Source organism: Portunus trituberculatus, chromosome 2 (genome assembly GCF_017591435.1).
Source record: "Portunus trituberculatus isolate SZX2019 chromosome 2, ASM1759143v1, whole genome shotgun sequence".
Classification (NCBI taxonomy): Eukaryota; Metazoa; Arthropoda; class Malacostraca; order Decapoda; family Portunidae; genus Portunus; species Portunus trituberculatus.
In genome coordinates this window covers 8,269,148-8,293,105 of record NC_059256.1, presented here as the reverse complement: position 1 = coordinate 8,293,105, position 23,958 = coordinate 8,269,148, and the positions used below count along the sequence as shown (strand labels likewise).

The 23,958-nt window shown below is 43.3% G+C and overlaps 2 protein-coding genes across 2 annotated transcripts; both read right to left on the bottom strand.

Moving 5' to 3' along the window:
- Positions 1 to 3,884: 3,884 nt before the first annotated feature.
- LOC123506628 (protein FAM200A-like) lies at positions 3,885 to 5,546 on the bottom strand. Its single transcript, XM_045258878.1, has 3 exons — positions 5,081 to 5,546; positions 4,510 to 4,988; positions 3,885 to 4,037 (listed from the first exon to the last, which is right to left on the bottom strand). Exons 1-3 carry the CDS (start codon positions 5,544 to 5,546, stop codon positions 3,885 to 3,887), a joined length of 1,098 nt encoding a protein of 365 aa, XP_045114813.1.
- Positions 5,547 to 9,427: 3,881 nt separating this feature from the next.
- Positions 9,428 to 10,459, bottom strand: LOC123504506 (putative nuclease HARBI1). The gene has a single exon (XM_045255081.1). The coding sequence runs from the start codon at positions 10,234 to 10,236 to the stop codon at positions 9,592 to 9,594; it is 645 nt and encodes a 214-aa protein (XP_045111016.1). The 5' UTR covers positions 10,237 to 10,459; the 3' UTR covers positions 9,428 to 9,591.
- Between the last annotated feature and the right edge of the window lie 13,499 nt (positions 10,460 to 23,958).

Sequence of the window (23,958 nt, the reverse complement as noted above, 5' to 3'; positions counted from 1 at the left end):
GGTCAGTCGGTCATGCTCACCTGGACACCGGACACTGACGCTGCCTTCCTCGCTGCCAAGAAGGCCCTCAGCGACGCAACTTTACTGTCCTTCCCTGTCCCCGACGCAGAGGTGAGCATCGCAACTGACGCCTCTGGCAATGGGACTGGTGCTGTCCTCCAGCAGCTCGTGGACAGTGCCTGGAAGCCGCTCGCCTTCTTTTCCCAGAAGCTCAACACTGCCGAAGCCAACTACAGTGCCTACGACCGTGAGCTCCTCGCAATCTACAAGGCCGTCAAGCGCTTCCGGTACTACATAGAAGGCCGCCGCTTCCACATCTACACCGACCACAAGCCACTCACCACCATTTTCCTGAGAAACAAGGCAACCTACTCTCCTCGGCAACTTCGCCATATGGACTTCGTTTCTCAGTTCACCACCGACATCCGGTACATCAAAGGTGTCGACAACGCCCCAGCTGACGCTCTCTCCCGTGGTATCTCTGCTGTGTCCTCCATCGACTACACTGCCATAGCTGCCGACCAGTCCGGCGACCCCGAGCTGGAAAACCTCCTGCAGAACTCGGCGCTCCAGATGAAGAAAGTCACACTCCCAGGTACCAAGGTCTCTCTGTATGCTGACGTCTCCACAGAGGCCGTCCGCCCTTACTTGCCTCAGCAGCATCGCGTCAAGGCCTTCCGTCAGCTACATGACCTCTCTCACCCTGGTATCCGTGCCTCCCAGCGCCTGCTGACTTCTCGCTTCATCTGGGAGGCATCAACAGAGATGTCAGACTGTGGACCCGCACCTGTACCGCCTGCCAAGCCTCCAAGGTGACTCGTCACACACTCTCCGCCTGGCACCTTTCCTCCAGTCTCCAGACGGTTCGACCATATCCACATTGACTTGGTCGGGCCGCTGCCGCCTCTGCCGGCCACCGCTACATCCTTACGTGCGTGGACCGGTTTACACGCTGGCCTGAGGCTACACCTATTCCAGACATCACCACCGACACCGTCGCCAACGCCTTCATCGCCACTTGGGTCTCAAGGTTCGGTGTTCCTCTGAGCCTCACCTCAGACCGTGGTGGCCAGTTCGAGGCTAATGTCTGGAATAGGATCATGGTATTTCTCGGCATACGGCGCTACAGGACTTCGAGCTACCATCCCCAGTCAAATGGGATGGTTGAGAGATTCCATCGCCAGCTCAAGTCCTCCTGATGGCCGCCTCACAGCGCGAACACTGGTCCCTGGCTCTTCCTCTTGTCCTCCTCGGCATCAGGTCCTCTCTCAAGGAAGACCTCCAGCATTCCTCGTCCGAGTTGGTGTATGGCGCCAACCTCAGGCTTCCCGGCGAGATGCTGGTGCCCTCACAAGAGCCAGACCTGTGCAGTGCCCGAGATTTCGCCACCCGCCTCCACAGTGCCATGCGCAACCTACAGCCAGTCCAGCCTCGCTCCTCTCCTAAGAAGATTTTTGTGAGCCAGGACCTGGACACCTGTACACACGTCTTCGTCCGCGTCGATGCTGTTCAGCGCCCCCTCTCACAACCATACCAAGGGCCCTATCGTGTCTTGCGGCGGACACGCAAGACTGTGACCATCGACCGGAACGGCACTCAGGACGCTGTGTCCATGGACCGGGTCAAACCGGCCTACCTGCTTGACCCTGCTCAACCTCAGGTGGTCGCCACAACGTCCCTGGACGGTCCTGACTCACCCAGCCGCACCAGGAAAATCTCGTTTCTCCTCCCTCGAAACTAGGGGGGGAGTATTGTAGCCGTTTACTTAAGTCTGCCCTACAATCATTGCATTTTCTGTTATCACCATACATTTCCTGTCTCACCATTTCATGGCATACTAATTAATTATTTACTTTTTTTTTATAGTATATTTGTCTTACTCTCATATTATTATATTCATTTTATTTATATTTGTATAATATGCAACACAAAACACTACACATTCACACACATTCACTCATTCATACATACATTCATACATACACAATCACATACAAACTTATTAAAATTATTATTGTTAAATATATAAATATGTACCCAACTATGTTGTAATAAAAAAACCCTCCACTGAATGCTTTTAATTCAGTTTCCTCAATTAGCATTAGCTCCAATAGTTGGTACTCTTTCCATACCAACAAGATTAGCCTACTATTTTGCTAACCATAGGTGTACATGAAACTTTTGTTTTACCAACCTTTTTCCTTCTATAACTTCGTTTTTTCACGACTAATTCCAGCAGCTTTAGCTTAGCCGCTTGGCTCCAGTTGGCTGTCCTTGTATAAGGTGACCTGCGTTGTTTAGCCTTGTTGGAGGTTGCTGCATCTCCGGTGTAGTTTTCTTCCATTGGACGATCACTCTTGGTGGTGCCTTCCATCGTGTTGAAAGTTGAAAGTTGCACGTGTCATTGTTTACAAAAAGATCCATAGCTCAGAATAAAAGAATACCATCACATACGACCAAAATGACTACCTAAGAGAGGACATAGTCAGGAAAATCATGCCAGTCTACCAGCGAATTGTAACACCTGAGCTTTTGGAAAAGTGCCAAGGAGACACCCAAAATGCCAACGAGTGCCTGCATAGCCTCATCTGAAGTGAGCTTCCAAAAACTAAATTCTACCATCTACACAGAATGCAGTACAGTATTCTCAGATCCGTGGTACGGTTCAACCATGGGTCAGAGATTCTGATGAGAGGGACAGGAAGCTTTGGGTCAAATACACTGAAAATTCGCTAGAACATGGATCGAAAGAGAGTGAGAGAATCATTATACAGAGCAACGAAGAAAGAAGAAGCAAGAGAGAAAAAGATCAGAAGAATTCAGGAAGAACAGAAAATAGCTGAAGAAGGAGAAACATATGGACCAGGGATCGCACCTGCATAGGCACGCATGTTTGGTGAGCTTTGTCATTGAGCAGAGGGAAGGCGCTCATTGCTGGTAAAAATAAACCCCTCTGCAATGATATGACAAAGTGATGACACCCCAGCAGTGAGGTTTTATAACCGGTAAAAGCGCACCATCAATTATAAAAAAAATAATATATATAGTAAACACGTATATACTCGTAATTAAATATATTTCTATCTACTTGTTCTATATACATTGTATAATAATTTATGTGAAAATAATAAAAATCGCACAATAAATAACAGAGATGTACATTACTGAAACCTTTATACGCTAATATCTCAAAACCACATATTTTCACATTAAAAAAATATGCCAAAATCTTATAATCAATTGTAGAAGCCTGAAAATGCTTCTGGTAGTGTATAATAGATATATCTTTATGTCTGTGGCTCTTTTTTCCGATATCTTGAAAAACAATGACGGGTACCATATAAGTGGAGAAATAGGGTGCGTCGTTACGTACCTTACGTTACGTAAATTACGCTGTGCGTCGTAGAGCGAATTTTTAAAAAAGCAGGTGTGTAAGTGTTCATAGGATATTTAATATTACCGTGCAAAAGCAGAAGTTTGTAATACAAAAAATACGACGTACGTATTTGATGACGTAAAAAATGTTATGACGTTATAACTTTATAACGTCGAGACGTAGGAAGTTCTCGGGTTTACAATAAATTTCTATCTATATTTTAAGCAAAACCTGAAAGTTTCATGTTGAAAGACCATAAACTTCTTTTTATACGAATATTTTTAGGTAAGATGGTGAGTCTCTCCTTAAGGCTCTTAAACCTCTTTTCCCTGAGCAGAGGTACCAGCTCCCTCTCGGCCACATTCACAAATTGCTCCATTACCATGAGTTCCTTCAGCTCACGATAAGTGGTGGCCTGTTTACTTGCCACCCACTTCTCAAAACTCTCCTCGAGATAGCGGGCGCACTCAAGGTAGGAGTCTCCCGACCTCTTCTTACCACTCCTAAATTAGAGGCGGTAAGCCTCTGGCCGGAGCTCGTAAGCCCTCAGGATGTCAGCCTTGAACTCCTCATACTCGTTCAAGTCCTCCACTGACATCCTGTCATACACCTCCAGGGCCTTGCCCTTCAGCATGTTGGCTACAAGGCCCACCCATCTCTCCTGAGGCCAGTCGAACTCGTAGGCTTTCTTCTCGAACCGTCTAAACCAGCGGTTCCCAACCTTATTTGTCCCGTTCCCCCTTTTCCAGTCATTGTTTCACCTGTGGACCCCCTACAACGAAATAGGTTAAGCCAAGAAAATTAATAAAAGATTTTTCTGCAAGAAATGAATATATTAATGTAAAATGCCTTCCATTGTTATGCTGATTAAGATGTAGGCCTATTTATATGAAATCAGAAAACATTCCGTTCAGCACTTTTTGATTTAAGTAAAACACATAGGAAAAATGTTATGTTAATGTTGTTATAGTTGTAGGTATTGTGTGCAAAAACTATCTTTATAATATTTGCCCTTTTTTGAGCTTGCAAGCACATGTATGAATAAAAAGAATCACAAAAACTGTATGAATACAACAAAAATCACAAAACAGCAGTGAATGAAACTTTTCATTGGTTGCGAAAAAGTATGTCACTTTATATTTCTCAATGGGACTTTTGTGGTTGTTTTGAGCAACCAGCTCATGAATCCTTGGCTCAGTGGCAGCCAGTGCACACCTCAAGTCATCTTCCACAGACAGCTTGTTCCTTGATTTTGTTTTTATTGCAAGTAATGAAGAAAACCCACTTTCGCACAGGTAGGTTGAAGCAAAAGGCAAAAGAACTCGAACTGCCAGATCACTTATTTTGGATGATTCCATCATTGAACACCAGAAGCTAGACAAGGAGTTTGACTGGAACACATTCTTGGCTGTTGAATCATGGAGAAGCTCAATGAACTCTTCTTGTGCGTCTTCTAACACATCATCAACCTGACATAAGAAAGGATTTTTTGCTAATCCTGCATGCTGAGGGCTCAAGTCAGGAAAGTAACGGCGAAATTCATCATCTAGCTGAGACAAGTGGTCCATGATTTCCTTGGACAAGGTACTTGAAAGCTGACCATCAGCAAGAACTTCATTCAATGATGGAAACATCATAAATTTTCCTACACTCACTCTCTTCTTATACAGCTCCAATTTGGCCAAAATGCATGTATTGAGTCACAGTGGCTGAGCAAGTTTGAATCCTTTCCTTGGAGTCTCAAGTTCAGCTGGTTGAAGATTTCAAATATGTCCACAAGATAAGCAAGGCGGAACTCAAAGTGTTCTGATTTCAATATCTCCAACAGGTCACATTTTTTCTGTACATCAAGAAACATTTCAACTTCCTGGCGAAGAGAGAAGAAGCGGGACAAAAATCTCCCTGCAGACAACCACCTGACGGATGTATAAAAGAGCAAGGAACTATGCTCGGATTCCATGTCATGACACAGTTGCTGGAACAGTCTCGTGTTGAGGGCAGAGTTTTTCACATAGTTCACGACCTTGACAATACCAGTGAAAATTGTGAGAAGCCCAGAAGGAAGCGATTTAGAAGCCAGAGCCTCCCGATGAATGAAGCAGTGCACACCAACTGCATTTGGTGCTTTGGATTTTACTTTTGCTTGGAAACCCGACCTCGACCCAAGCATGGCTGGAGCTCCATCAGTTGTGATTCCAACAAGATTATTCCAACTCAAACCATGCTTGTCAAAAAACGATGACACAGCATTCATCACATCGTCATTTAAGGAGGCAATAAATCTTCCTGTCATCTCGCGAGCCACTCATGACCATCCCAAGGGCCAAATTTGTCACATGGACCGTGAGTTTGACACCGCTGATACTGTTAGCTAATGTAGAGCAATTCTAACATTTAAGCATTCAGTTTTAAGGATTGTGAACAGTAGTATAAATTTTATTCTGAGCCGCATGTCTCCTAATTCCAGTATAATAAATTTAAAAATAAGTAGAATCTCTATGGACCCCTCGAAATTCTTCCATGGACCCCTTGGGGTCCATGGACCCCTGGTTGGGAACGACTCTAAACCATTCTGTCACCTTGCTCTCATCAAACTCCAGTATTAACTTCAAGCTTCTCACCATCTGGCTCTCCACTGCCTTCTCTACTACTCCCTCCCCCCTCACACAATGTGGTGAGTTCACTTCAATCCTGGTCTTTTTCTAATTCAAACCTTCTCTTCTTATCAGCCTCCTCCTTCTCATGCTCCAACCTCTTAGCTTCCAGTCGCTCTCTGCCTCCTTCTCGACCTCAAACTTCCTAAGCTCAATCTCTTTCTGAGCCTCCATCTCTGCCTCCATTCTCCTGGACTCTAGCCTCCTCTCCTCCTTCTCAGCCTCTATGGCTGCCTTAACCCCTGTGCCCACAAGCCTGGCCATCTCGCCAACTCGTGCCCCACTGCACTCTACACTGCCCTCCACTCTAGCAAGGCAACTGCCCAATCCTCGGGTTCAGCCCGACTCACCACCTCCCTGGTGGTTACAGGGAGTTAAATAACCGGTGAGCAGGCCCCACGTAGCCTATCTCACCCACGCAGCCCAGGCACCGTAACTCCAGGCACAATTCTGAGGTCACCACTCAATTTAACCCTAATGGGGGTGGCTAGTCCAGGGCCGCGTTCCGTTGGGGACCGTATGGCGTACAGTATGGCATACTTCCCCCGAATCGGGGGGGACCATCATACCGCTCGCCTTGCGGAAGCGTGCGGGACCTTGCGCTCTTAGGAGGTGAATGCTTGGCGGTGTCTGGCAACCTTTGTTTATCAACAAACCGCAAAGATGGCCGCCTCTTCACCACCATGCTTTCAGTGTGGGGGCTGTCAACGCTACTTTGATAGCATACTTGATGTCACAGAACATCAAAAACAATGCGGTAAGTCTGTTATCCCTTGTAGAATATTGGAATAAGGCAATATGACCAAAATATTAGTATTTATAGCAATAAAAGACGGTGTTATATGTGTCGCATTTCTTCCCACAGACGCTCGGGCACCTACCGCCATGGTGGCTGCTGCTACAGAGGCCCTCCAGCACCTCTGCAGGAACAGCCCTGTGGCTGAGGGAACAGGCCCAGGCCCTGCCACCATGGGAGGTAAAGGTATGTGTTTTAACTCACTCTGGCCATGATACAACTTAGTGCGTCATTGGTACACCACCTACGTTCTCCTTTTCTCCAGCCTTTGTGTATTTTTAATTGGTAATTTGTTTAAGAGTGCACAGGGGAGTATTGTAAGGCAGGTATTTTCAGTAATTTTTGTGTTTTGAATAAATGTAACCTTAAGGGAGTGCTAGGGTACTTATAGGTGAACGTGTCATTGAAAGTTGTTCTACTTCTCTAGTGAGCTTATGTATACTTACTCTTTTCAATAGAGTATAAAGCCTGAAAGTTTACATATTTCCCATACACTAGATATGGTGAAGTTTATGTATGAGTATAGTATTAAAAATAAAACTCCATTGAGGACAGTCTTTGTTGTTCTCAGTTATGCATTCCATGCTGCAGCTGCACTGCCAAAGCAGTTAGGAGTTAGGCACACATAGGTTCATAGCCAAAGTTAGGTTAGACTAGTGACCTTAATACTATTTGTTTTGTGCCAAAAATGCATTTTTCCTGAATTGTACCTAGACAGCTTTCAGTGCCAATTAGAATGAAATGCCCCTTTCATCTGTCTAACTTATGGATTTGTTTTACAGGTTTCTTCTGGCCTATAAATGCTGTCCTCCTCCTCATTGCCACAGTGGGAGATTTCAAGCAAGAATTTGCAAAGGGCACTAGAAGGAAGGTGGAGGTGTGGAGGGACGTGGCTCTGACGATGGCGCCAAGAAGGCTATCCAGTGAATGGAGAACACTGCGATAAGAAAATGCGCTCCCTAAAGCAAAGGTAGGTGAAAATTTACTTTAGCACAATGTTTCTTAACCTCTTATGATCTCAGCACCCCTTTTGGTCAGGCCTAAGCAGTTCAGCACCCTGTACTGAGGGAGCGGGGGCGTCTTGCCGTCTGGTGACAGACATTAGCACACAACCGAACGTGCACATTAGTAATATACAAAGCTTATGATGCTGATTTAATATTAAAGTGTGGAACGCTCGTACAAATCAAGTGTTTCTTTAATCATTAAGGTACAACAAACAATAAAATCAGATTAAAGTTTACCCATATTGTATTTCCAAATATGTGATAAAAATACGTTTGTCCAGACGTATTCCTTTTACCTTTTACTGCCACTTATGTGACCTTCCCCAACACCCCCTTAAATTTATTTCAGCAGCCCTTTTGCACCCCAGGTTAAGAAACACTGCTTTAGTGGCTTAAAAGTTACTGTGTACATCTATTAGTGGGCTGCAGCGCTTAGAAACCAACTTTTGCTTTGTGTACACCAGCCCTGACCTGTAAATTCCCTACTCACACATTTTCTTATCTCCTCATCCATGATGCCCCACACATTACTTTACTCATATTTTGCCTGCCACTCCCCCCGCCCCCCAAAAATGTAAATATGTGCTCATATTGAATGCTTCAATTTTTCCTCATTTTACTGATTTCATTTTTCAGGTACAAGATCATCAAAGACAACAGCAAGTTGAGTGGGCGAGGCACTGATGAACAATGGCCATTCTATGATGTCATGGATAGCTTCATGGCAGGAGACCCATCAGTGCAGCCCCTTTCACTGGAGTCTTCTCTTCAAGGTACATTAAAAAAAAAAAAAAAAAAAAAATTGTTTGAGTTGAAGATCAGTAATTTGGAAGACAATTTCGTAGAAATAGATTACAAAAACCATACAACAAGTCTTGCTTAATAATAAGGTAATATATAATAAATTGGAGGAACATTAAAGAGGTAGTGTTGTTGCACATAAATGAAAGACAAGTGACGATATGTGAAAGGATTTCATAAGTTGACTGCAATGTTTTTGCAGTACCATTGTTTGTTTTCTTCACAAGTGTTATTCTTTGATTTCTTTTTCTCTTTACATGTCTGTCCACGAGTAGTACCTAGTCTTGTGTAAGTTAAAATCAGACATCCTCATTTTTATCATGTACTGTATCCGTTCACTGGAGAGAGGGAAAAAAATTCCAAAAGCTGCTTTTTCATGTGTTGTTGATTCCACTGTGATAAACTGGGCAGGTAATTAAAAGTTTTTTTTTATGTTTTGTATTTTTATAAAGAAACTTTTTTGTATAAGTTATCATTGTTTTGTACTTGTATTAATATATATTTATACTTTCATACATCTGTCTTACTATAATCCCACTGTACTCTAATTATTTCTGAGTGAAAAGTATCCTTAGTGGTCATGCGGGTTGAGGCGCCGCATTCTGCCACGGTGGAGGTAGTTTGCGGGGCATTTATTCAAACCCAACTACTGTTTCATACATGATTTTAACAGAAATTTAAATATTTTACTAAATATTAACTTTAACCCTCTCAGCACGGCATGACTTGAGGCAGAACATGAGTATTTTATTAAGCTTGCTGGGACAAATGAAAGGATATATTAAGCTTACTGGTCTATGAAAAGAATGTATTTCAAGCTTGCTCTATTCCTTAAACTATCAAACTGAAAATCCGCTCTTCTTTGTCCGTGCAGAACGGGTTAAATGAAAATATTTTACAATAAGGGTAAGTAATTTAAACTTGTACTTTGACTTAACATGATTACAAATTATCTATTTACATGTGCATGGCCAAGCCAGTGGCTATCTCATCCCTTTTCTGAACTGCCGCAGCACGTGCTTCTCGTGCTGCAACATTATCAACTCCAACATCATGTCCAATTACTTCTAAGTCCTGCTGAATCTCTAAATCTAGGTTTAAGTTTTCCTTCATTAAAATTATATTATGCATCACACAGGCACCAGATATTACTAAAGGGATTCTTTCTACATCAATCATCTCTAACTTCTGTAGCCGCCTAAATTTTGATTTCAGAAGCCCAAATGCCCTCTCGATGACAACCCTTGAAGTGGAGTGGATATGATTAAAATTAACCTGCCATGGAAGCAAGTGTCCATTGTCTCTATATGGAACTAGCATGTAAGGCTGCAGAGTATAGGCTGAATCTCCTAATAGATGATAATCTTCAGGAAGATTACCATTTTCCAACAGAGTGTAAAGTGGGCTATTTCTAAACACTCTGGCATCATGTACAGAACCAGGCCAACCTGTCAGAATGTTAATGAACCTAAGTTTGGCATCACAAACAGCTTGCAACTGAATGCTAGGAAAACCTTTCCTATTTATGTATGCCTGTCTTTCATGTGACGGCCCTGGGATAGGGATGTGAGTCCCATCAATGGCTCCTATTACTCCAGGCATATTTGTTCTTCTAAAAAAGTCATCAGCCAGTTGTGGAAGCTGATCTCGTGTTGGCCATGCAATGAGAGTACCTCTTATGGCTTTCAGTGCATTGCAGACTTGGAAAAGAACACGGTGAAGAGACGATTTGCCAAGGTCAAACCGATCAGCAACCCCGCGGAATGACTCAATGTTCCCCAGCAGCCACAGCGTAACCAACACCTTTTGGATACAGGAATGATCTTGGCAGGCAGGTGTGGGGCAAGCAGACGGCAGACTTCCTGTCGAGTTAAAATTGCAGTTAATCTTTAATCTATAATTCCAGAAAATATGTCTGTGTCCAAATGGAACATGACCGATAACACACCAAATGCTTTACCACCATTTAGTTCAAGAATTCAAGAGTCATGTGGACATGAAAATACCTATTAGATGTTATCAGGCACATTGCCAGGGACAACATTTCTAAGTACTGCTAGTACATATGAAAATACATTTTGACCTAGTTATTCTTCACTATGACCCTGTGCATGAGAGCTCTGATACCTTTGAAGAATAGTTGATTTTTTTTTTTTTTGGATATTTTTTCACAAATCAAATCTTACTTTGTGATATTGGCAATGTGAAAAGTAGTGATTTGTGATGCATAGCAAGCATATATTGATTAGTACATATTATGAACCTAATTAAAAAATGTGTAATATTTCAGTGAAATGCATCCTGATGCGAATAAATGCTTACATGCGATGCCCATCACTCTGAGTCTTGTGATTGATAAGGAAGGTAGAAAAATTTAACTTTGAAGTAAAGCCAGTTTTGTCTATAATAGGCTAGTCTAAGTTTTAAGTATGAAATGCTTTGGGTTAGGTAAGGTTAATAATCTTCATAGGCAAAAATGGTGGCATACAGACAATGGTGTGCTAGCATAACATTATGTGCATAATTCAAGGAAGCTACTGGGCATTCTTGCAATGACCACTGACAATCCAGCATCTTTTTACATAAAGCAAAGCACTGACAGATAGAGCCTCACACATAATTAGTTAATAATTTTGTGTAATACTCATTGTTTTATAAAGGAACTCTAGTGCCTGGTGAAGGCAGGGGGGCCCCAGGGTTTTATTGCAGTTTCTGCCAATACACTATGTATGTTTTTATTATCATGGTTACTAACATCTCATTATTAGTAATATTTATGACTTTGTCAAGCTGAAAATTATTTCTTGAACTATGTTAGGTTAAGTCAGAGAGGTTGGTGTGGAGTCCATTTTCGAAATTATTTCCAAATGGCTAATGAGTTTAGAAGTGTTAATAATAATAATATGTAAACACTCATAATATTAAAAACCACCAATAGTGTATCGCCTGGAACTGCAATTTGTGTGGGCCCAGCCAATTTCTCTCTATGGGGAGGCAGTTGTTAATGACGGCAAGGCTTGGAAATAGTATTTAGGATCTACTATTTCTGTTTCTTATGATGAAAAGATCACATCTATACTAATAGATTTCTTAGTTTATGCAATATATAGGATTGTTTATGCCCAAAACACGACCTCTGTTTTCCTTCAAAGTTGCCGTCCATCACTGCCTCACCCTTTCCACAAATCAATTAACCAAGTTATCCATGTCCTTCACTACTTACTTCAACAGTTTCCTTTGCATACGAAAGTGTTTCTTGAAGTCTTCCCCGGAGTAAAGAGGCACTATCGTCTCTGCATAGTCCTTGACCCTCACAGGACTTGGCGGCCTATCATCTCCCTCTTCTCCTTGCCTTGGCAGCCTCTTTCTCCCTCTTCCTCTTGCCTCAGCAATATTTCCTCCTCTCGTGCTAAGAGGAGGTCTGCAGCGTCCAACAGAGGATCTTCTGCGAGCTCTTGAGCGAGGAGGAGGAGAGCCAGCTTGGACGGCCATCTTTGTCAACAATACCCGTATGGCTTGCGCGTTCCCTTGCGTTCCGTTGGGGTTGCGGGGGCAGCGTGCTGCAGCGTGCTAACTTCCAACGGAACGCATGTCACACACTGAGTAGTGAGTACACACCCCTACCTCCCCCAGCAATGTACATATATCTACCTGGGCTGCAAAGCAGTTACACGAGTGCAGGGTATAGTAATACCCCACCCGCAACGCCGTAGAACGAACCCAAACGCAAAAAGATAAGAAAATAAAGTACGAGAGCGCATGCAACCTCTCTCTTAAAGGGGCCAACGTGTACTGACTACTGATGTCTGGGGTGAGCCCTCTGGGCCCCTCCCGGCTCCACGCCCGCCTCGCGGCAAACAAATTACTACTCACTGTCTCCCCACCTCTCTCCCATCCAAACGAGGGGCACAACAAGACAGAAACACACACCCAACATAGAGTGCAAAACTATACTTTGCACTCACAAAGATTCAAAGTAATTGGACAAAAATTAGGGAAGAAGCAAGCAGGAAAATAAAACAAAAAATTAGGCTTGTCCCAAACCCATCTCCCTCGTCCTCTTTCGCCCTCTCCACGGTACATGTCCTAAACATTAGGCTATTTTTTGTTACAATATATATATATATATATATATATATATATATATATATATATATATATATATATATATATATATATATACACACACACACACACACACACACACACACACAGTGGTACTTCGACATATGAATTTAATTCATTCCGTGACGTTCGATGTATATAAAAAGAATCGTATATCAAATCAATTTTTTCCATAGAAATTAATGTAAATAAAATTAATTTGTTCTTGTGATATGAATTTACGCCCCCCCCAAAAAAAAAAAAAAAAATTAACATGCTTAAAATACCAAGCAAATATAGATTTAATATAAGATAAATATTTCAGTGTTTATTGTATGCATGATATGAATTAACTATATTGCTCAAGATAATAACGTAACCTGCAAAACTCAGGACACATTGATAGACGTTCATCAGGCAAGACACGGGGCGCGTCGATAGATGTTTAGACTTTTTACGGCTATATTTTGGCTATTTTCTTCTCGTTTTCTTTGTTTGTGAGCTGGCAACACTCATCAGGAGTAAACATATGCTCTACATCACTGTGTCACGAACGATGGATGGTGGGAGCAAGAGTGATTTCACTGTGTCTGATTCCGCCACCTCTCCCATGGGCCTTACTTCTATACCTCGACGTCTCTCGCCATGTTTCAGGGAGACAACTTTTGAATGAGAGTGGTATCAGAACAGGAGAGAGAGAGAGAGAGAGAGAGAGAGAGAGAGAGAGAGAGAGAGAGGATACAAGGGGCCCGTTTTCTAACGCTCTAGCCAAGGCCGCTGAACTCAATCGGACGCAAGGCCACGTAAACTGATGATACCACTTCATTCAACCTGTGATATTTTGGTAACCATGACATTTAGAGACTTCTGGATTTTTGCATTGCAAAGAGGAAGAGTTGCTTGTGGGCAGAACACCATTTCTACTCACTCGTTTATTGAATTTCTAAGCGTAATCTGTATGTGAATACAGGGTATTTTGTGTTTCTCGCCAAAGTTTTACTTTTGGGACTCTTGAGTTCACAAAACTTCAGAAAAAATACACACTGCCGAGGAGCACAGACACATACATGCACAAAAAACAAAAGATGAACAACGATACGCAACGCGGGCTGAATGTTCGGGTGGACACGGGTAGCCGAGCGATCGCTGCGCCACCTACCGATGGCTATTCGTATCTTAAAAATGTCTTCTTATTTCAATGTGTAAATTATATGAAATTTTTCGTTGTATATAAAAAGAAAAAAATCTTATGTTGGGGCGATCGTATCTCGAAGTATTACTGTATATATAATTTTTTGTTTTTTTATTTCTAAGAAAAAATCTTGAGCAACATAATTGATGTGAAATCTGCAATCACGTCTGAAGAGAGTTCACACTAATACGTCGATAATGTTAAAACTTACCTTCAGTGTGACACTGGGGCTTGTTTCTCTTTGCTAATCTGTGAAATTCTTGGCCACATTTTTGAGACACACGCGCAGTTCTTCCTTGACAGACAGAAGACGTCTTTAACATCCGTCTCAAACTAATCTTGAGTGGTGAGCTTAACTAACACAACGTTTCACTCGGTTGCGCTGGTCAAAACTGACTGAAGGAAGATGTGTGGACGGCTGGAGCCGCTGGACTGTAGCTCGTGACGCGTCTAGTGCTCATACAGGTTGAGTCTCCCTCCTACCCAAGGATTCTATAGTATAAGGATATACGGGTTCAATGAGTGGGTTGGAGGAATTGATTAGGGAGCTGAGCTTCTCACAGATGGCACGCGGGTCACACACAGGTAGTAAGGCCACATCACACGATGCGACACAGCATGCGTGGTTGTCCTCGGCGGTCCCTGCAACACACCAGAACGCGGTGCATGGGTTAAAAGTCGCGCGCCACGAGCCTCCCCGGTGTGGGCCGCCATCAGGCTGAAAAGCCCGCGCCACTCCACAGGGTGGCAATCTAACAGACAGAGCCTCCCCGGCAGTGTTGAGTTCATGCAGCGAGTATCAGAGGGTGACGCGACATCAACACCTCATCATGACAGTGACAGTGCCTCCTACCTAGCCTACCTATAGTCTGACCAGCCTTAATTTACGGCCATGGGGGGGCGAGCGTCTATGTACAGTGTTGCCACGTTTTCCTCTCTCTCTCTCTCTCTCTCTCTCTCTCTCTCTCTCTCTCTCTTACTAAAGAATCAAAGGTAAGCAGAGAGTCAATTATAATTGTATATATATATATATATATATATATATATATATATATATATATATATATATATATATATATATATATATATATATATAAGTGAGTGGCACGAGGTCAGTCACGTCGCCACCACAATGTGTCAAGGCCACCAGCTGGGTGTGGAAGAGTTGCCGCTCACAAGTGAAAAATGTTTTTTTTTTTTTCACTTAGGTATTGGTATATACCTACTATTTTGTAAAAATAGAAACTACACATTAGCTTGGCTTACGAATTATAAATCCGATTATGCCTCACCCTTGAAATTACTGTAAAAGCCAGTAAATGTGAGCATTTTATCTTATAATTATAGCAACATCTGGTACTACAAGGTGAGGCTATTTAGCCTGGCCAGGCGGGGTTCATCAGTATTGCCGCCACTCACAAGACTTCTACTATTTTTTTTTTTACTTTGGATAATAGATTATTTCTTTTTTCCATGCTCATTATCTTATATCTGTAACGCTGATATTATTACACACCCTAAACATACGCTAAGTACCATTATAAGTTACTATAGTTGATATCAGCAACACTGTTGAATATGTATGCCATGTTTGTATGGTACTATATAGTTTTTTTATGCATATGATGGTTACTGTTAATTCAGCCATCTATATACACAAGTCAAAATTTTATACATCTGAATTGATGGTATTTGCGATACCTTGTACACCAATAACTTCCATTTCACATCGCATTTTTTGGAAACGTAGCAGTACTGTAGAGTTCCCCTCGCCCCACCATAGCCGTAAATTAAACCCGGTCAGACTATAGTAACATTAATTTTTTTTTTCATACTACTCTTACCTGCAATACATCATGTTATTACTGTTGTACCGGAAGGGGGAAAAATAGATAAAAAAAATCTAAATACTTTACATTGTCATCTTAATTATTTACTTTCATGTAGTCATCCTTTAGGGGCCTAACCTAACCTAATAACCTGCTAGCTAACCTAACCTAACATAACATAACGGGTGTAACAGCAACGGACAACCTCTGCTTGCTTTGCTCGCTCCAGCAAGTGAATTATAACCTCTGAGTAACTATGACTCTCTTAAGGGGCAGGCTTCAGCTGCCTAAGCTGGCCTGCGATGTGAAAACCCTTTTGAGACTTAGTTACGGGTGACATGCCTCCACGTGGCTCCCGCTGGTAACGGGCAGGTAAACTCTCCGAGTTTAACTGTCCGGCCAAATTGTCACCCACCAGGATGGCCCGGAGGCCAGGGGCTGGGACTGTTCCCTTCTCCTGTAAGCTAATCCACGGCCGTAGAGAAATGGGTGTCTGCCAGGCTTCAGATACCGTAACAGCTTCACTAATCCGACGCCAATCTCCCTGCTTAGCAAGTTCTCTATCTTGCTGTAGGGGGTGGCCGCTGGACCCCTTTTGCTGAGCGGGCACTAAACCCACTGAACGCCCGTACAGTAGAGACCTGGCGTGTTCGGGATGACGACCCACTGGGTAAAGCTACGAGACCTGATCTCTAGTAATCCCAGTGGGCTATGCATGGCCTTAAGACTAGGGGTACACGGGGCGGGTGTGGTCCCATTCCCCGCCCAGTAAGATGGCAAGGAGAGGTCCTCCAGGCCTTGTCACTTACTGGGTAGTCCTCGATCAGGACGTTAAACTAGCTAATATTTGAGAGACAAACTTGCTCTGATCTGTCCAGATACCCAACCGACCGTGCCGTGGGTGGCGTCCACGGAGGCGGAATCCCGGGGGGACGAAAAGCTCCACGGGTAACGGTTTCACACATCCCAGGGGCGTCGCAAATCAGCGGGCCTGGGAGGGAAAGGTATGAGACCCCCCGGAAATGGGGAGCAGTCACCACTGCCGTCAGAGCTCCCCCGCCTCGGCATTGAGCCGTTGAAGAAATGGCTTAACCACCCAGGGGGATCTTCCGAATGGCGAACTAAGCAGAAGTCCTCGGGTCTCGATAAACCCTTGGCCATCTGTGTAAGTCATTAAAACGGCGGCTCTGCCCGAGCTACCTACGCGATGGCGAGGGCCCCCAAGGGCAAACAGTCAACGTTTATGGTAAGTGGATATTTTTGCATCTACGACACACAGCCGTCTTTCCGCACACTCCACATTGTTTTTATTCTAATATAAGTTTGTGGCGTACACAGAAATCAAAGAGATCTCTCGCTTTTCCGAAGTATCCACAAGCAAAGTAAAGTAACATACGCTAAAATACATTTAAAATTACTTAAACTTACCGAGTTAGGCAGACGGTGAAGCAACAGCTGTCTCCTGAGGACGGTTAGGGGCATACGGGTTGTAGAGGGAAGCCACCTCAACAAGAATTGCATGGAAGCATTTGTTCTCTTCCTCGTAGGTCATAAGAAACATGCTCCTTGCAAGGTGTCCCGTGAAATGCTTCCTCCTCCGGCCGTACAAGGGACTTTGCTCTTGGCTTCCCTCCACAGCCGCTCGATGGTGTTTGTGTGTGTTCTCTTGTCCAGAGAATCCACAAAGTTCACCGAGTGGTTGACGGCCAGGTGGTGAAACCCTTCGTCTTGGAGACAACTGTAAGCCTTCCAACAGTCTGATATGATGATTGTGCTGGGCAAAATAGCTCTTTGATGATCTGTAGTAGTGTGTCTCTGTCGTGTTTCTCCACGGGGAACATGAAACACTCTCGTGTCTCCCGACACCCCCCCCGAAACACCCACTGACCCTCCACCAAGCGACCCACGTTGTACTTCCTTTTTCCAGACTTAGACTCGTCTATTTCTACTATTTTGTTTTCACCACCAATTGGTCCCTCCCTCTTCAAAGACCACTCAATGATAACTTCTCAACAGAAGCTTGCCCAATCACAAATGGAGTGGTTGCTGAGATGAAGTTCGTTTCGAACGACCCGATACACGAAATAGTCACGCATTTAGACATTAATAAACAGCAGCACAGTTTCTATGTCCAAGTGTGCCTGCTCAAAAAAAGTATTGTAGATACTCTCCTGCCAGGAGCACTTTCTTTTCTTTTTCTTGCCTTTGCGAACTGTTTTCTGGCACCTCCACAGTTTCTGGCCAATACTGAAAACTGCCTTTTGTCCACAATTGTCACAATGTCTTTCTTGTAAAATCAGTCTGTGATGAACGCACAAACCAATTAAGTCTTTGCTTTTTCCACTATATTTCAAGAGAAATATAATGGGAAAAACAAAGACTTAATTGCTTACTAGGATTTGAACCCGGCCCTCTCGATTGTGAGTCGAACGTGCTAACCACTACACTACGCGGTGTGTGTGTGTGTGTGTGTGTGTGTGTGTGTGTGTGTGTGTGTATTTACCTAATTGTATTTACCTAATTGTAACATACGGGAAAGGAGCTACGCTCGTACTGTCCTGTCTCCATATCTACTAATGTCCAACTTTTTCTTAAAATCATGAATATTCCTTGCGTTGACCACTTCCACATCCAAACTATTCCATGCTTCCACACTTCTATGAGGGAAGCTATATTTTTTTACATCTCTCCTATAAATGGCCATCTTTAGTTTTTTTCCATGCCCTCTCGACACTCTTTCATTCCACATACACAGATCTTCCTTGTCCATTTTTTCCATGCCATTCATCAATCTGTATATCGCTATCAGGTCTCCCCTCTCTCTTCTGTTTTCCAGGGTCGGAAGTTGCATCCTGTTCAGTCTGTCCTCATAAGTCAAATCTCTCAAGTCAGGCACCATTTTTGTCGCAGCCCTCTGTACTTTCTCTAATTTTCTTGTGTTTCTTAAAGTTCGGAGCCCACTGTATTGTTGCATATTCAAGCCTCGGTCTTATCATTGCAGTAATTATTTTCTTCATCATTTCCTCATCTAAATATACGTACGCCACTCTTATGTTCCTCAATAAGTTCAATACTTCTCCAATTATTTTGTTTATATGTCTCTCTGGCGATAGGTCATTGGTAATTGTCACCCCGAGATCTTTTTCTTCATTACTGGTTTTTATGTCTTCATTTCCTATCTTGTACATACCCCTGATTCTTCTTTCACTCTTGCCAAACTGTAATTTCTTGCATTTTGTCGTGTTGAACTTCATTTGCCATGTACAGCTCCATTTCCATATTCTGTCCAAGTCTTCCTGAAGTAATTTGCAATCTTTGGCACATCTCACTTTCCTTAACAATTTTACATCGTCTGCAAATAGGCTCACATAACTGGACACCCCATCCACCATGTCATTTATATTGACCGCAAACATTACTGGTACCAACACCGATCCCTGTGGGACTCCACTCTCCACCAAGCCCCACTCTGATGGTCTGTCCTTAATTATTGTTCTCAATTCTCTTCCCACCAAAAAGTCTTCCATCCATTTTAGCAAACTGCCATGCACTCCTCCTACCATTTCAAGTTTCCAGATCAGTCTCCGGTGTGGTACCTTATCAAAAGCCTTTTTTAAATCCAGATATGTTCCATCAGCCCAACCATCTCTTTCTTGTATTACATCTATCACCCTCGAATAGTAACATATCAGGTTTGTCGTACATGAACGCCCTCTTCTAAAACCAAATTGACAATCACATAGTATGTCATTCTTCTCCAAGAAATCTGTCCATCTATTCTTCACCACCCTCTCACACATCTTAGCCACCACACTTGTGAGTGACACCGGTCTATAGTTCAATGGGTCTCCCTTGTTACCTGTTTTATAAAATGGAACAATGTTAGCTCTTTTCCAGTCTTGGGGCACTACACCTTCCCTTAATGAGGCATCAATTACTTCACAAACTTTTTCCGCCAGTTGTTCCCTGCACTCTCTTAAAATCCATCCTGATACCCCATCGGGTCCCACAGCTTTTCTCACCTCTAGACTCCCCATCATATTCTTTATCTCCTCTACAGTTACTTGAAACTCCTCCATTGTCCCTTTTCGTTCCATTACCAGTGGCTTGTCAAAAGCAATCTCCTTTGTAAATACCTTCCGAAAGCATCCGTTCAAAACCTCTGCCATTTCCCTGGGATCCTCACTGCAGATTCCATTCACTTCTAAACTTTCAATACTTTCTCTATTTTTGATGTTGTTGTTCACATGTCTGTAAAAAAGCCTTGGTTGGTCTTTACATTTATCTTTTTACTGTTTCTTTCTCTCTTCTCTTCTAATCCACACATATTCATTTCTTGCTCTTTTGTAACTTTCCCACTGCTTTATCCGTCTTTTCCTTCTCCACCTCTTCCATGCATCCTCTTTTCTTTTTCTAGCCTTTTCTCATCTATCATTAAACCAGTCCTGCTTTCCAACTTCTCTATGTTGTCTTACTGGTACAAATTTCTTCTCGCCTTCTTTGCATATTTTTATAAATTCCTTCCACTTTTCATTTGCTCCCTTAGCACTCTTGAAGTTCATCCAATTTGTCTCTTGAAAAAATTTCCTTAAGTTTCCAAAATCCGTCATGGCATAATTCCATCTTCCCACTTTATATTCTTCATTTCTTCTAAATTTCTCTTCATCCATCACCTTGAACTCCAAAACTGCATGATCACTCTTTGCTAAAGGGCACTCCACCCTCATCTCCTCAATGATCATTGGCTCTGTACTAAAGACCAAGTCCAGTCTTGATGATGCTCCCTCTCCTCCAAACCTAGTATCTTCTTTGACCCACTGAGTTAACACATTTTCCATTACCAGCGTCAATAGTGTATTTCCCCATGTTGTCTCTGATCCTTCCATTGACCAGTCCTCCCAACACACCTCTTTACAATTAAAATCTCCCATCATTATGGCTCTTTCACAGCCACCCAACATTCCTTCCAGACATGTTCCTGTATCTCTTATCATTTCTTCATATTCCTGTACTGACCATGCATTTGTCTTAGGGGGTACATACACCACTATGTAGTGCCTCTTTTTTCCTTCATTACTTTCTACTCTGATCTTTAGCACTTCTGCCTTTCCCATACCTTTTTTCACTTGATCGACTTTTATATCTTTTTTAACCAGCAACATCACTCCTCCTCTATTTCTTTTCCAAACATTATATTTCCCTTCTTCAACCATCATCAGATCTTCTCCCTCTCCCAGTTTTGTTTCAGTAAGACCCACAATATCTGGGTTCTTATCCCTCAAGTAATCGTTGAGTTCTAAAATCCCCGATATCACTCCATTTATGTTGGAATACATTACATTCCGCTCACACTTAAGTTTCTTTAGTCCTTTCTTACTGTACTTTTCTGGGTTATGAACCACTTTCTCAGTCTCATATCCAAGATTCTCCAGAAAAACTCTTTCTTCTCCTCTTCTGTCCTCTTTTCATTTTTTTTCAAAGCCTCCCTTCGCAACTCATTTAACATTTCTCTTTCCTTTTCACTGAGATCTCTCCTCAACCAAATCTTCTTTGTTGTTTCTTGCTGGGCTAACCTTCACGATTTCTCCACCAATTCATCCACATCCTTCTGTGACTTAAATTTGATTCTTATTGGCCTCATACCTTCTCCTGTGAAGTTTCTAATTCTATGGAAGTCCTCTATTTCATGTACTAAGTCTTTACCCTCCTCCTGCACCACATCAATGATATTATTTACCACCTCTTTAAGGTTTTTCTCCCTCTCCATCTTACTCGGTGTCTTATCCTCCTCAACTCCAAATATCACAACACATCTCTTTTTGTCTACGGTTTCCCTCACCAATGTCTCATTTGACTTAATAACCTTCACAACTTTCTCAGCAATCTTCTCTTCTGCCATCTGTTGTTCTATAATTTCAGTAAGGCCCAAAACTTTCTCCCCAGACTCTTTGATTTCCTTTTCCAGACTTGCAACTTTGTAATTTACCTCCTTCCTTTCCACTTCCTGACTTTTTTTCCATTCAGACTGCTTCTCCATCACTTTTTCTAACGACTCTCCACATTTGTCACAATTCTTTTTAATTAACTTAACTTCCTCTTTCAATAATGCATTTTCTCTCTTCATTTCAGCGCACTCTTTCAGTACATTGTCATAACTCGTTTCCAGGCCCCCATACTTTTCAAATAGTTTTTCAATTTTACCTTCCAACTCCAGAATTTTCTTGACATAAACGCTCTTCTCCATTATTCCTTGAAATCCTGTGAAGTCTGATTCATCTTTCGAGTTCGCGGCCGCCTCCCCGCCAGATGGGAACCGCCTTGTCGTGGTGGGGGGGCTTGCGTGCCCCTGTGACCTGGCGAGCCAGGCTAGAGGGGGCTTAGGCCCCTGCTCTGCCCTTTCGACGGGGAGAGGGCTACCCATGCTAGTAAGGTCGCCAGTGAGGGGCCAGACTAAATGGTTCCTACATAGGCTGCCAGTGGACCAGCGGAGCCACCCGCTGGAGGGATCGCCCAATAGGGGCCGCCCTGTGCTGGATGGTTGGGTGTCCAGGCTAGGATGCTTTGGGAGGGGGGTTTCAGCTCTGTCATGGACAAACATTCGTATCATGTGGGGCCTTTTTTTAAAACGATTGGTCCGCATGGGGGCGAGGTACCCCGTCCACGGCAGCCAGCGCTCCCTCCCAGTAGGTGGTTTCCCTTGCCCTTGGGGCCATTTTATGTGTAATGTTATATATATGGTGAAACACAAAAAACTGTCAGGTTCTCGTGAGGTGGCTGACCTGGCCCGCGAGACGTCATCCTCAGGTTTGAGTGGGAAGGAGGATTCCCCTCCACAAGATCCTCCCACAGTAGTCTCCTGTTCTGGGAGTTCTTCTGAGGGACGTATTTCTGCTGCATATGACTCCCTTGTGATGGTAAATATTAACCCATCATTTTCTTATCACGCCTTGCATTCACTTCTCAAGGTGTATGGCACAGTTCTACACATTCGACTTGTTTATGATAAGGATTTTCCATCTAACCGCTGCTATGTGACTTTTCTATCATGTAACGAAGCCCGTCTGGCTTATGAACATGTAGCATCTCTTCCCCTTGCTGGCTCTGGCTTTAAGACAGAACTCCACTCTCGCAATATTTCGGACATCGACACGGACTACATCCCAAATCTTTTTGACCACCATTCTGAGAGTTTAGTTCCTGAAGTCCGCCAGATCCCACCTCCACGTTGGTTTGTGGCCTACTACAAAAATGGGCGCGGAAATTTCATACATGCCTCCCAGTACCTGTCAAAAGAGATCGGCACGATTCCTGAGGGAAACCTCAAGAAATACGGTAAGGGGGTGCTAGTGCGAGCGAAAGATATCACGCAGGCAAGGATGTTGCAACATCTACCATGTCCTTCTGACAGCATGTTTGAGACTATAAAGGCACATCCCACCTTTAATTACAGCAAAGGTTGTGTGTACAGTAAGGATCTTTATGAATTCCCTGATGAGGAATTACTAGCAATGTGTCCTAGCTCAGTCCAAAAGGTGACAAAGATGAGGAACTCCCCCAACATGGTCCTCCTCACCTTTTTTGGTTCCACCCTTCCTGACCGTGTTAATATCGGACATATTAATCTTAGGGTGAGGCGTTTTGTTTCTCGCCCTCTTCAGTGTTTCTCATGTTATTCGTACGGTCACGGTAAAAGCTCCTGCAAGGAGGCTTCCCGATGTGGTAATTGCTCAGCACTAGACTCCCATTCTGAGGAGCATTGCAATGCTGCTGCTTAATGTTTTCATTGCCGTGATGCTCACCAGGTACGTTCCAGGCAATGCCCTAGGTATCGCCTGGAACAGGATATTTTACAGCTCGCTAACAGTCAGTTCATCAGTTTAGGTAGCGCCCGCCGTGAACTCCTGTACCGCCAAAAGGACGGTACTGGTGCGACATCCTATGCTGCATTGGCCGCTCGCTCTTCTGCTGAGTCTGCCGGTCCGAAGACGACGACAAATGCTACCTCTCGCTCTGTTGGGGCGGGTGGTCCTGTTCATTTGGCCAATAGGTTTGCCCTTTTGTCTGATGACCCAGTTGAGTCACCTGCAAGAAGCGACGAGAATAATACGGACTTGACCAAACTTACCCATGTAGTTGATGTTTGAAGAGCATGACCAAACGGCACCGCGGCTCTGCGGAGTCGATAGAATTTGCTCAGCC